The sequence below is a fragment of the Colletotrichum gloeosporioides genome (genome assembly GCF_011800055.1).
Source record: "Colletotrichum gloeosporioides strain Lc1 chromosome Unknown consensus_14, whole genome shotgun sequence".
Lineage (NCBI taxonomy): Eukaryota > Fungi > Ascomycota > Sordariomycetes > Glomerellales > Glomerellaceae > Colletotrichum > Colletotrichum gloeosporioides.
The window spans coordinates 325,004-337,096 of NW_025544659.1; the positions used below are offsets into that span (position 1 = coordinate 325,004).

General features: G+C 56.5%; 5 protein-coding genes across 5 annotated transcripts; 2 read left to right on the plus strand and 3 right to left on the minus strand.

Annotated features, from left to right (window-relative positions):
• Positions 1 to 188: 188 nt before the first annotated feature.
• On the minus strand, positions 189 to 1,775 carry GCG54_00014148 (Itaconate transport protein; the record flags this gene model as incomplete). Its single annotated transcript, XM_045413989.1, has 1 exon — positions 189 to 1,775. One exon carries the CDS (start codon positions 1,773 to 1,775, stop codon positions 189 to 191), a length of 1,587 nt encoding a protein of 528 aa, XP_045269093.1.
• Positions 1,776 to 2,756: 981 nt separating this feature from the next.
• GCG54_00014149 (Protein transport protein BOS1) lies at positions 2,757 to 3,557 on the plus strand (the record flags this gene model as incomplete). Its single annotated transcript, XM_045413990.1, has 2 exons — positions 2,757 to 2,759; positions 2,817 to 3,557. 2 exons carry the CDS (start codon positions 2,757 to 2,759, stop codon positions 3,555 to 3,557), a joined length of 744 nt encoding a protein of 247 aa, XP_045269094.1.
• A 143-nt stretch (positions 3,558 to 3,700) lies between these two features.
• On the minus strand, positions 3,701 to 4,593 carry GCG54_00014150 (Thiamine pyrophosphokinase 3; the record flags this gene model as incomplete). The annotated part of the gene is made up of 3 exons (XM_045413991.1): positions 3,701 to 4,261; positions 4,311 to 4,405; positions 4,458 to 4,593. The coding sequence occupies 3 exons, from the start codon at positions 4,591 to 4,593 to the stop codon at positions 3,701 to 3,703; spliced, it is 792 nt and encodes a 263-aa protein (XP_045269095.1).
• A 576-nt stretch (positions 4,594 to 5,169) lies between these two features.
• On the plus strand, positions 5,170 to 8,146 carry GCG54_00014151 (Mitochondrial intermembrane space import and assembly protein 40; the record flags this gene model as incomplete). Its single annotated transcript, XM_045413992.1, has 6 exons — positions 5,170 to 5,374; positions 5,443 to 5,806; positions 5,866 to 6,175; positions 7,397 to 7,498; positions 7,610 to 8,043; positions 8,116 to 8,146. 6 exons carry the CDS (start codon positions 5,170 to 5,172, stop codon positions 8,144 to 8,146), a joined length of 1,446 nt encoding a protein of 481 aa, XP_045269096.1.
• A 911-nt stretch (positions 8,147 to 9,057) lies between these two features.
• On the minus strand, positions 9,058 to 10,469 carry GCG54_00014152 (uncharacterized protein; the record flags this gene model as incomplete). The annotated part of the gene is made up of 2 exons (XM_045413993.1): positions 9,058 to 9,918; positions 10,023 to 10,469. Coding segments are annotated over 2 exons (1,308 nt in total), but the record flags the coding sequence as incomplete, so codon positions are not given.
• Between the last annotated feature and the right edge of the window lie 1,624 nt (positions 10,470 to 12,093).

A 12,093-nucleotide genomic window follows, 5' to 3' on the forward strand; every position in this document is an offset into this window, starting at 1 on the left:
GTCAACGGCAGGGCGTACAGGCAGCAGCGAGGTGTAGAACCAGTCACTCAAACACAGGCCCTAGGAAAATCATACTACTGGGCGGGGTTGAAAATTAGGCGAGATCTTGCATTGGTCAAGTTTCTATATAAATGTCTCGGGTATCATGCTACGTATCATAAATGCAATCAGTGGTGGTATCACAATTCTTAAGCGGTGCCTTTCTTCTTGAGCTCCTTCTCCTTTGCTGCCTTGCGCCATTTGACTCCCCAGTACATGACGGCTAGCAAAGACGGGCTAAACACGATATAAAGCAAAGCCAGGAGCGTGAAAGCCCAGCCAACTCCCATTCCGTTGATCATAGGCAAGATGGCCGCGGTCGCAGCGGCTCCCAGCAGGCACCTGGTGAAGTTGTTTGCCGCCGTGGCCGTGCCTGCTTTGCCTGGGTGGATGTCGACGATGAGAGTGTTGGTGGTGTTGTTAAAGCCAATCATTCCGACTCCAAAGAGGAAGAGGAGTACGCACGGAACTGCCACCGGTGCACCAACCTGGAGAACCCATCCCCAAATCAAAAGCAGGATCGAGCTGAAGAACAGCAAAGGTAGACCTATCTCGAGGCGGGCCTTCTCAATGGGAAACTCGGACAGGTCCTGCTGACGAGACTTGTCGTACGGGATGCCCAGGCGCCTGCAGTGCCGACGGTAGTTCCAGTTGATAAGGGGTCCAACGACAAAGCCCGCGACAACAGACCCTCCAGCCAACGGCAGGTACATGAGCCCAACTTTCAAGCTGTCAAAGCCGTACAGCTGCGCGAATTGGGTTGGCATCGAAGCGGCGATGGCATAGAAACCGGCGAAAACGATGGCGCTGAAGCCCAAAAGAAGGCCCATTTCCTTGTGAAAGAGAAGCATGAGGGAGGCGAAAGGGTTGATCTTGAATGAAAGGGATGGTCTTGCGGTGTTCGATGTCCCTCCAGTTGTCGTTCTAGTCATTTCCTCGCCATGAGTCCTCTTAGATCTGAAGTAGTCCTTCAATAACTGATAGCCGGTGCGGTACAGTCGCGGGGGTCGAACGGAGCCGTCGTCCACGATTCTTCGACAGGTTTCTGGGAAGAAGAGTAGCAGGGCAATGAAGAATACGCCGGAGAGGATGGCCAGAAACCAGAATATGGCCCGCCAACCCAGGAACTGGGTCAGGATGCCACCAAGGACTGGGCCAAGCGCAGGCGCAAGAACGATTGGAACAACGGTTATTCCAATGTACTGGCCCCTCTCTGCGCTTGTCACGACGTCGGCAACGACGGCGGAGGCCAGGGCAACTGTGCTACTCGAGCCGGCCGATTGTAGACATCGGACGACAAGCAGAGAGGCGTAGTTCTGTGACAAGGCGAGGCCGATATTGGCGGCGATGTAAACGACGAAGCAGATGACATAGGCTGGTCGTCTGCCACTGTTGTCGGCCAGCGAACCGATGAACATGGGTACGATGCCCTGGAAGATCATGTAGGTCGTAAGGGTGAGGTTCATGTCGGAGTCAGAGACGTTGAAGTCTTCAGCCAGAACCGTGAGTGCGGGCAGGTATATCTGGGCGGTGAAAGGAGAGAAGAAGGCGGCCAAGCAGGCGCCTAGCACGATGAAGCGTTTCTCCCATGTCGTGTAAATAGAATACCGTGGAGGTTGCTCTGGTTGCTCTGCAGGCGGTGCTGCCGTGGCCTCAACATCTTCCAAACCCGACTTTGTCGAGCCGGTGGGCGGTACTGACTTCTCGGAAGGTACAGGACTTGAAGGTCTAGACATCGTGAGTGGGCTGATGGTGGCTTTGCTTCTTCTGCATGCCAAGGGATAGACCGTGGAGAGCGGGATGAAGTCCAATTATAGTCGCATCGTTGTCCGGCAATAGGACTTTAGGACGAAGGAAAAAAATGGCATTTGAGGCTAAGAATCTCGCTAAACAGCGACGGCGATGAGATAATGGATCATCGCCTCGCATGGCCTATTGTCGGTCAGTAGGGCGGCATCACTATCAAGTGACACTGCATGTCGGTGCCGAGTCGGCGACCGCCTTCGGAATCCTGTGGCCATGATGGAGACGGTATTCTCCACGGCGGTATCACGTTGGCGGGCCATTCTTGGTTTGAGCGTCTGGTTCCTGGGTGCGCCAGTGCTCAGTTTCTGTCGTACCGGGCGAGGCTGGTGGTAAATCCGATTTCGTCAAACCGTGACCAAGATGCAATCACGGAGAGTGACCGGTGGTCGTGAAGCAACTAGCGGTCCGCTGTCGGCGACTATGTAAGAGCACTTCGGCCGAAATGCTGGTTCGCAGCACATTCCATGTAAGCACGCATTGGTACAGTTCGAACAGAACTGACAATAAGTGCTGGACAGAGCATTTCGATCAGAATGGGTGTCGATATACCAGCTGCAAGAGTGTAATTACGATGCTGGAAATAAAGTGTCGAAGGTCCATAGGGACCATCGCGATTGCCTTCCGGAAGGACCGTGCATCCCGCATCGTGCGCTCACTGTCTCCACACGGCTTCCTGCACTGGGCTACCCCTTCTTCCGAATTGGAAGGCGGTGACGTGTTTTCTTGGGCATCTCCCTTGCCCGAGAAGCCACTTGTTGTAAGTAGATTGAGCTCCAGGTTGTCCTCGGCAAGGCAAAGGGGAGCTGCGCATACGAACACCTTTCTCTCCAACTCCAAGTCTAGTTCTTGATCTTTCTTCGTTTTTTTGCAGAAGCTCGCCCAGAAAGACGCCTCGCGCAAACTGAAACAGCATGGTTAGTCGCAACCCTAAGCACCTGTTTTGCGCCTGCACTGCTAACTGTTAGCTGTAGAACGTCCAGTACAACTCGGCCCTGCGCCAAAGCAAGGCCATCCGCAAAGATCTCGAGAAGCTCTCCGACTCTGCAGCCCAAGCCGCCGCTCTGACCCCATCCGAGATCGGCAACGTCTCTGCATCCCTCGCCTCCTTCTCCAAGACCGTCGACGAGTACAACCAGCTTGCGCGCCAGGAGCTCGTCCCCAAGAAGCAAGAGGAGGCCTTTGAGCGTGTCAAGCGATTTCGCGACGATCTGGCCGACTTCCGATCCCAAGTCGACGACCTCAAAAAGGCCCGCGAAGATGCAGTCCACAGCAACAACCGAGGCGAGCTACTGGGCCGTCGAGCCTATGTCACTTCGACACCAGAGAACCCCTACGCCAACGTCAACAAGTCGTCCTCGTTCCACAGCAGAGGCGCTTCAACAGGAGGCCAGGTCGGTGGTTTGAGTATGGGCGGAAACGATGTCACGAGAGAGCAGCACGCGCTGCGCGAGCAAAACTTCTTTGCGCAGACGAATTCAGCACTGGACGAGTACATTGCTCGCGGCCAGGCTGTCCTCGGCGATCTTGGAACACAGCGCGAGATGCTCAAGAACACCCAAAAGAGGCTATACTCAGTCGGCAATACGCTGGGCATCTCCGGTGACACTATCCGCATGATCGAGCGCCGTGCGAAGGAGGACAAGTGGATTTTCTGGGCTGGCGTCATCGTCTTCTTCCTCTTCTGCTGGCTGGTCCTTCACTTCCTGCGATGATTCGTTTGTTTCTTGATTACGTGGCGTTGGGGCGGCAATCAAAAGTCTGCGACATCTCAGGGCATTCAGGGGGGCATGGCGTTTGGTGTCGGTGGCCGAGTATTCAGAAACACCGTGTACAGCAAGCGACAGTCGACTTTGGTTTATTCTATTCCCGCGAGGGCAATCGTGAAAAGCACAGTGTCTGTTGTCCCGATCTTGACCACCTTCGTCTCGGGCAGTACGTGGTTGCTGGTGCTCATATGGCCTCCAAACTTGGTTTCCCAGTCCACAACATCCCACTCGAGCCCCTCGGTGGTGATGTAGCTCGTTCCTCCAATGGGAATGATGCCGACATGTTTTCCAAAGACGTCCTCGCCGCCCTCCCGCACTTTAATGCTGTGGATTCCTGGCTTCAGCAGGAAGGTCAAGCTCTGGCCGGATACCAAGTACATCTTGCCCTCATCATACCCTGGTCCTGGCTGCGATAGATATAGCTGATGTACCTGACTGAGGCCCTGGTCCACTCGGCCGCCGAGGCCTCCAAGGGCAACAATGTCGACCTCGGGGTGTTGTGATCTGATCCAACGAATGGACTTGCCGAAGTCTGTCGAAATCTGGTCGGGCATATGCACGATTTGGGCGGGCTTTTCCAGGTTGGTGTAGAAATCTTTCGCAACAGGATCTAAAGAGTCCAAGTCTCCGATGATGGCGTCAAGATTGGCCTGCAGCGATTAGAACGGCGTACGTCGGCATTCAAAGATTAAAACCAACATAAGGAGTGCTCTGCGACTGCGACTGCGACTGCGTCGCTTTGCTCAGATCAAGAAGTCGATTCGCTCCGCCGTCTGCAGCAACTCTTACGATGGCTACGAAAGGCGTCAGTGTTCCGCGTGAAAAATATCAGATACCAAATCGTACCATTCTGCCACAACAAATCAAGCACCGGGGTCTGCTTCAGTGGCTGGTTGAGAACAATGAGAGCAAATGCAGCAGGCTCGGCATCGGGCTGCCTGTCTCGCAGAAATGCAATGGGGCGCCACTCGAAGCTCGGCATCTTGAAGTTACTCGTCTACCCCGCCAAACGACAGCAAGTCGAGCTTCTATGTACAAATATTCCACCTGCACGGGTAGCCAAAATAGTCCGAAAGAAAGTCAGTCAGAACCAAGTATCACAGGTGACTCAGAAAAATCAGGATGAAGAATAAAAATATTCCCCTCAGCTGTATCACCAGCGTCTACAAGGTGTTATCTTTTGACAAACAGCTGCCTGCGGGATATGTAGAGGTCATGTGCAGAGTACCAAAGAAGGAATCAACTGCATAAAATGACCCAACCAACTTGATGACCAGTAGAAATGCTTGAATGACCCCGATTTTTCCTCTGATTTCTTTTTTTCCTGCTGGGCCGTCCGATCGGCCGAAGCCAGCCAGGTGCCAGGGTGCAGATTGCGCCGCGTAAACCCCGGCAGAACCCGAAATCGAAGCTTCAATTTTCTTTTCGAATCTGTAGATTACCAACCAGTCTACCGGCCACTCGACCGCGCCCTCCGCGAATCTAATTGCCTTGCCTCTTCCCCTTTGTCTTCTTACCCCGTCTTTGGTTTCTTCGGTTCTGGTTTTCGGCATTCACAATGTATCGCAGCGCCGTCCGCTCGACGCCCCGCGCCTTGAGCGCCGCCCGCCAATCCGCAATTCGCGCAGCCCCTCGCCGATTCGCCTCGACAGCACCCGCCGACAAGCCCCGGACATGGAAGAGCTCGGCGTTGAGATGGGGTGCCGCCTTTGGTGCGCTCTACTGGTACAACACCAGCCCAGTATTCGCCGAGGAGCCCGTCGGTACGTCTGGCACCGCAGTCCTTCTACAAACGCAAGGGATACATGATTAACTCTGTCCGCGACTCCAGCCCGCACGATTCCCGCGCCCTCCCAGTTTTCCGATGCCGACCTGACCACCGTTGACGCCATCGTCGAAGAGAAGCGCAAGCGCGCGATTGTAAAGGCAGAGCAGCCCAAGCCCGCTCCTGCGGCCGACAACGCACAGGCGATTCAGACCGAGGGCGAGCCGGCGCCCGGTTCTCCCGAGGCCCTGGAGGCGGAGGCCGACCAGCAGGGTGCTTTCAACCCCGAGACGGGCGAGATCAACTGGGACTGCCCGTGCCTCGGCGGCATGGCTGACGGACCTTGCGGCGAAGAGTTCAAGGCTGCCTTCAGCTGCTTCGTCTACTCCAAGGAGGAGCCCAAGGGCATGGACTGCATTGAGAAGTTCCAGTACGTTTCCGTCAAGTCACATGGCCATGTTTCGATGCGGATATACTAACGCTTTGTAGGGGAATGCAAACATGTTTCCGCAAGTACCCCGACGTCTACGGTGCTGAGCTTGCCGACGACGAGGAGGGCCCCGCCCCCGACGATGCCCAGCCCACTCTCGATGCCAACGCCGATGCTTCCATCCCGCCCGCCGCCGAAGAGAAGAAGGAGGCTCCCAAGGAGGCCAAGCAGGAAGCACCCAAGGAGACGAAGACCGAGGCCCCCAAGGCCGAGACCAAGAGCGACTCCGAGATCAAGAAGGTCGAGATCAAGGCCGAGCCCGAGAAGAAGGAGACGGAGAAGAAGACCAAGCCCAAGAAGGCTGTCAAGGTTGATAGCGTTGACCTCACGAAGTCCAACACCGCGGCGACGGATGCCACTGCGGCGAACGACAACTAAACAAAAACCAAAACATCTCCACACCTTTTTTACCATTGTAGAAATCCATGCACGTGGACGACAGGGATTAGATGCGGACATCGACGAGGAAAGATGTGGACGCAGCAAAAGAGGCGACTAATGACGAGCATGACGGGAAAATCCGGGCATATTCTGCGTGTACCATAATCGTGTACAAAGTGTATCAGTAGGAACCAACAACCACGCAAAACAACAATCACCAAGAACAATAGACATACACACAGACATCTCCAAAGATGTTTTTCTTTTGTCTGAAAGTAGCATGTCAATATGTGTCATTTGCTTGTGTGCTTACGTGGGTGGTCGGGTGGGAATAGCCTCACATCGCCCAGCAACGAACACGACAGCATGACTCTTTCGTCTTCCACTGGGTCCATCAGCCCTGAGCCGTGGGTAGCAGCATGAACAACACCGCAAAGATCTGTTATTAATGGGCACCCGTCCACCCAATCCCACGCGGGCCCCCGTCCTTACAAGGCCCGCTGCATGACAGCGTTCCTGGCCGTTTCCCGGCTTGTTCCCCGGGTCTAGGCCGAACACCCCCATCGCAGAGTGGAGATATGACGTTGTGATTGGCCGGGAGCTGCACCAGAGTGAGGTGTCCCAAGCTCCCGAGCCGCATACGTCATTGGTCTCCCAGGTCTCCCACGCGCCAACCAAGATCAAGGAAAGCTCGAATCTGTGAGGGGGAGCGAAATTGTACCTTACCTGCACCTGATGACTTGGCCGTGACCAGCTCACGGTGCAGCTGAGGAGGTGGTTTGACCACCACCTCACTTACCGCATCTAGGTACCTACACTACTGCGTCCCTACCTACCTTACCAACCAACCTGACGACGACCTGACGACCCGCCCCTGTGCGCCATCGTTTTACCGCGCCTATTGCCCTTGGCTTCGCAATTTTCCCTTCCCCTCCCGATTCTCGACTTTTCCCTCCCCTTCTCCCGGTTTTCTCCTTCACATGACAGCCACCTCTTAAAAGGCCCCTCCCGTCGTCCATCCCACGTCATTTGCCAGCCTATCACACCTTTTTTTCTCCTGCACACCACCACCACATTCGAAGCTTGCTGCTCCCTCACGTCCAACCTCCATCTCTCCAGCTTCATCCCGCACCAGTAATACACAAGTAGGTTTCCTTGTTGCCGTCAAGCGACTTCTCGTGTGTACTAACGAATAATGCAGTGTCGTACGCCGCCGCCGCAGCCAAGGGCCCCAAGCAGACTCCCGAGGAGGTACGTTGCGAGATCGCGTGATGCTCCTTCTCTCCCCTCCAATGTTTACAATGACGCAATACCGCTCAAACAATGTGAACAAAACCCCCCAACTAACTCCTTCTCCTCCAGGCTGCCGCCCCTCAGCCCCCCGAAGTCGCCGTCACCGACTCCGCCGCCTCCACCTCCTCCCTCGTCGACGTCGACATGCCGAGCGTACACACCGTCCCCAACGACTTCCTCGAGCAGGAGATCCAGACCGAGACCCAGGCCGACCGCCGTGACCGCGAGGAGAAGGCCCGCGCCGAGGCCGACCTCGCCAAAAAGAAGGCCGCCAGCAAGGCCCGCAGGGCCGACTCCTGGTTGAAGCGCCAGTTCGCCAGCCTCAGCGACGGCAGCGCCAGCGCCCTCGTCGTCTCCAACCTCGTCGGCGTCGTCGGCCTGAGCGCGTTCCTCGGATACAAGGCCTGGGGTCTCTACGAGCGCGGCCGTTTGTCGTGGCAGAGCGTCGGTCTCGGCCTGGGCATCTTGGGTGTTGTCGGTCTTGGCGAGGGCGTTCTCGGAAAGTAAGTCACTGCGTCCTCTTTTTACCTCGGCGATGTCACAAAGATCTGATACTGACTGGCGGTCCTTTGCAGCTACCTCTACAAGACCAAGGGCAAGAAATGAAGACAAGTCTGTTGTAATGACACTTGGACTTTTGCGGATGGCTTGGAACTCTTATTTCTACTCATGGGCATGACATGATTGCAGCGCGGATTCGGGCGCGGGGCGAATTTTAACGTCTTTGACGATATACACGACGTGGAAAGGCTCTCCGCTATGTATGTACTTGGCGTTCAGGGCGAATACGGACACACATGATACTCCTCACCATCTCAACTGAGCTGTCCCACACCAGAAAAACATTGCTCGCTTGAATGACTTGCATCTAGGCTCACCACACGCAGTGTCTTCCCATCCAGCCCATCCCAGTCTATTCATATGAGTCATACCAGAGGCTCACTAGTTTCACAGCATCGCTCCGGACTATTTACCCACATTTTCGATATCGACAATAAGTATTGAATATACTATAATAGAAAAAAGGAGACCTGACCTGCCTCACTCTCTTACTCTCCCTCTCGGCCCGATAATTTCGCCTCCGCTGCTCATCGCTGGTAGTGGTGGTAGTAATATCGTAGAATCGTACAAGACAACAAAAAAAGTAAGGTGTCGCGAAAGCTCAACATCCCAGTCGCTATGCCGTTTGGTTGCTAACTCCTCCAGCCCCAGTTTGAACCTGCCACCCCAGACCGGACACCAAAGAACGCCCTCGCACTTCTCTCAACTTGCGCTTGATCCAGCCTTTCCATCTTGTTCAAAGTGCCCCCAAAAAAGCCTTTGCTAGCCTAGCCTGCCTTTAAAGCCCTGTGCCCCCCGCTGACCATCGCGTACGAGAGGGTCGTCTTAACATCGAAACGCCGTGTCACCACGAATCCTACACTGACGGATCAAGGCTCTTTCGTTTACTCGGCCTTCACCGCCTGCTGTTCTTCTTTTTTTCGTCACACTCCCCCTCTTTTCTGCACTGTTACCCCTCATGCGTTGGGTCGGTTGTTGTGCAGCTCTCTCAGTCGCTTCACCCAGTGGTTGCGCAGCGGTGGAGGCATCTTGCAGAAGATCATGGCCTTGTTGTCATCTGTGAGAGCCTTCTCTGCAATCTTAAGCTGGAGATCCATATCTTCATCGGAAAAGTCACGGAAGAAAATATCGATGGCCTGCTCGGGATATCTGGTTGGGCCCCGGATAGCGTCGGCGATCTTGACCAGCCCATCCTCGAGTAGCTGCTTGCCGACATTCATCATTGAGGCCGTCGTCGCGTCCAGGTTGCTTGCAGACGATGACGCCGAGGCGGAGGCCTGGGCGGGGTTCGCATAGCCAGAAATGCGGCGGCGCTTCTCCACCGGCTGCGCCGTGGGGTGGCCCATTTGCGCTGTCGGGGCCTTGTCGGTTGTCGGGGCATGTTGGGGGAATCGCTTGCGTCCCGTCGCCGTCTCCTCGGGTGGCGTGAGGGCGCTGGTGCCTGCGATGTGCGTCCTAGGCGGGATGGTCGTGGATGTGGGTCTTTGTTGTGGTTGCTGTGTTTGCTGTTGGGGTATCATGGGCTGGTGGACGTTTGCTGCGGGGGTTTGGCTGACGGAGCCGCGGGACTGCGCCGGCTGTTGGTTCACGCCGGACTGAGAAGGCGGGCGATATGGCGGGTCGACCTGGAGATCCAGGACGGCGGTACCCGGCATATCCGGATCCTCGGAGCCCTGGATCACGTCGGGTCCTTTGCGCTTCGGCTTCATGATGCGCTTCGGAGCGCCACCGGAACCGACGACATCCGGATAGAGGATCTCCATGTACTGCTCATGTTCGAAGGGGCGCCCTCGTAGTGCGCGCGACAACGGCTCTTTCTGCGGCAGACGGTCAGCGATAAGGTCCAATATCAGAGACGAAGGGCAGCCGGAAGGCAAGGGGTGCAGGGGCAGAGGCAGCGCGCGCGCGCGTGTCGACTCACCTCGATATGCGCTTTCCAGGCCTCCTCGGAGGCGGTGACGGTTCTTGTGGTTGGGTTGTAGAGGAACTCGGGGTCTTCGCGCAAGCCGCGCCAGAGGCGAAACTTTTTGCGCGCGTTGTCAGACTTGTTTACGAGATGGCTCTTTGTGGGGTATGCGCCATGTTTCTCGCGCAAGGCAGTAGCAGCGCGATCCCAGGCATCAGCCTTGAAAGAGTGGTTCTCGCGAAGGCCCAGCTGGACAGAGTCGCAGAGGGAGCGGAAGAAGGTGGCCTCGTAGGCGGGAGTCCAGCTGAAGCGCGGTGCGCGCTTGTCGCGATCACCTCCGGCGGCGCCGGATGGGCCGTCAGGGCCGGTGAACTCGTCGTCCGACATTGAGGCCTTTTGAAGGGAGAGCGACGGAAGGGCGTCGACGATGAGTCGGGCGGAGGTGGAGGGACAGCTCGGGGTCTAGTGGCCCCAGAGATGTCGACGGGAACGGATGATATCGATAGGATGGCAGTGGGAAAATGGATCCGGGTGTCTTGGACCCTGAACGGCGATGTGGCCGTGTGCCGGGTTCGGAGATTGAGGAGTCGCTGAACGGGGGGGGCACAACGGTGGGCGACGTTTGACGTGGGCAAGACACACCGAGACCGACGACAGGACGGTCAAGTCTCGACGGTGAGGTGCGGTACGGATGGTCAGGTCGAAGGTCAGACAGGACCAGTAGGTAATTGTGTGGATGGATGGAGGGACGGTGGATTGGGGGTGTGGGTGCGGTGCGGTGCGTTGCGGTACACGCCGTGTGTGGGCGTGGACGGGACGTGACGAGTTGAGTGGGCGAGCGACCCGACCGTAGCAGGTGGTCCCCTCAGCAAAAAGTAGGTAGCACGTAGGTAGCTACCACCGTTGGGTATCCGTAGGGAGGGACGAATAGGTACGGTATCCGTACGGATAGTGTTCGTCGAGGTTTGCGCGGGAAGCGAAGCGAAGCGAAACGAGCGGGCGGGCGGGCAGCAAGGCGTTGGAGCGAGCGAGCGTTGCGCGTGGGGAAGAACAGCGTGCGAAACGAACAAGGACGAACCGCTCTCTCTCGTTTGGCTGGCTGCAGATGCCGCTGCGTTGGCTAACTCATGGATGGAGAACGGTGCGGATAGAATTCTGCCAAAAATGCGCAAGTCGATGCCTACATTAGGCGAGCAGATAGGAATGGAGCGGGCAAGCAAGCAACAAATCAACGAGGCTGGCGGTTGGCGGGCTGGAGGAGCTGAACTGTGAACCGTGAACCTACGGATCCATAGGTAGGCACCTACCTAATTACCTACCTTACCTTACGGGCTACCTTACCTACGGATAGGCTCTGCTGCCGCTGCTGCCCAGTGCCCCGCCTTACGTCCGGGTCCGGGAGAGGAGACGAGACCTCATCTGAGGTACCTAGAGGGCGGCACTCACTCACCAGTCATGGACCACCTCACACCGTCTGGCGCGAGTCGGGCGCAAGTCACGCCTTCCCTCTCAGTGGCTCCTTCCCTTGGGCTGCAGCGGGTGGGCCAGTCACAGTCACACACAAAAGCGACCTAAGAGGGCCCGAACGGGGTTGGTTGGTTGGGACTCGGTCCAGAACCAGTCATGTGTCTGGACCCTCCCTCGGATGCTGGATGGTCCCCGTTTCTCGCCAGACTGACGTGCCCTCTGATTGGCTGCTGCAGGGTTTCTTTCCCGCTTTCCGCGCGAACCGAGCTTCATCTGTGGCACGGGCCAGATCACGTGGGGGCCAAGGTCTTGATTCGGATGCAACACTGGCAGTAATGTTTGTCATCCTGTGCACAGACCACACCCAATGGTCCTTGCTGCCTGAGGTATCAAGAGAGAGCCATCCAGGTGTCGTGCTGTGTGGCGGTGCTTCGGACCTTTCTCTCCACTTGCCACAATGAGGCTGATGCTGTCCCTCCTCCTCCTCCATCCCCCCGGTGCCGAGGTGCTTCCCTCCACATCCCCAGAGGTCACATTTCCAGCATTCGACCGGTGCATCGCCTGTCCTGTCCTCACTGCCGGCTTGGCAGAAACACCAAGACAGATCGCTCAAACATAT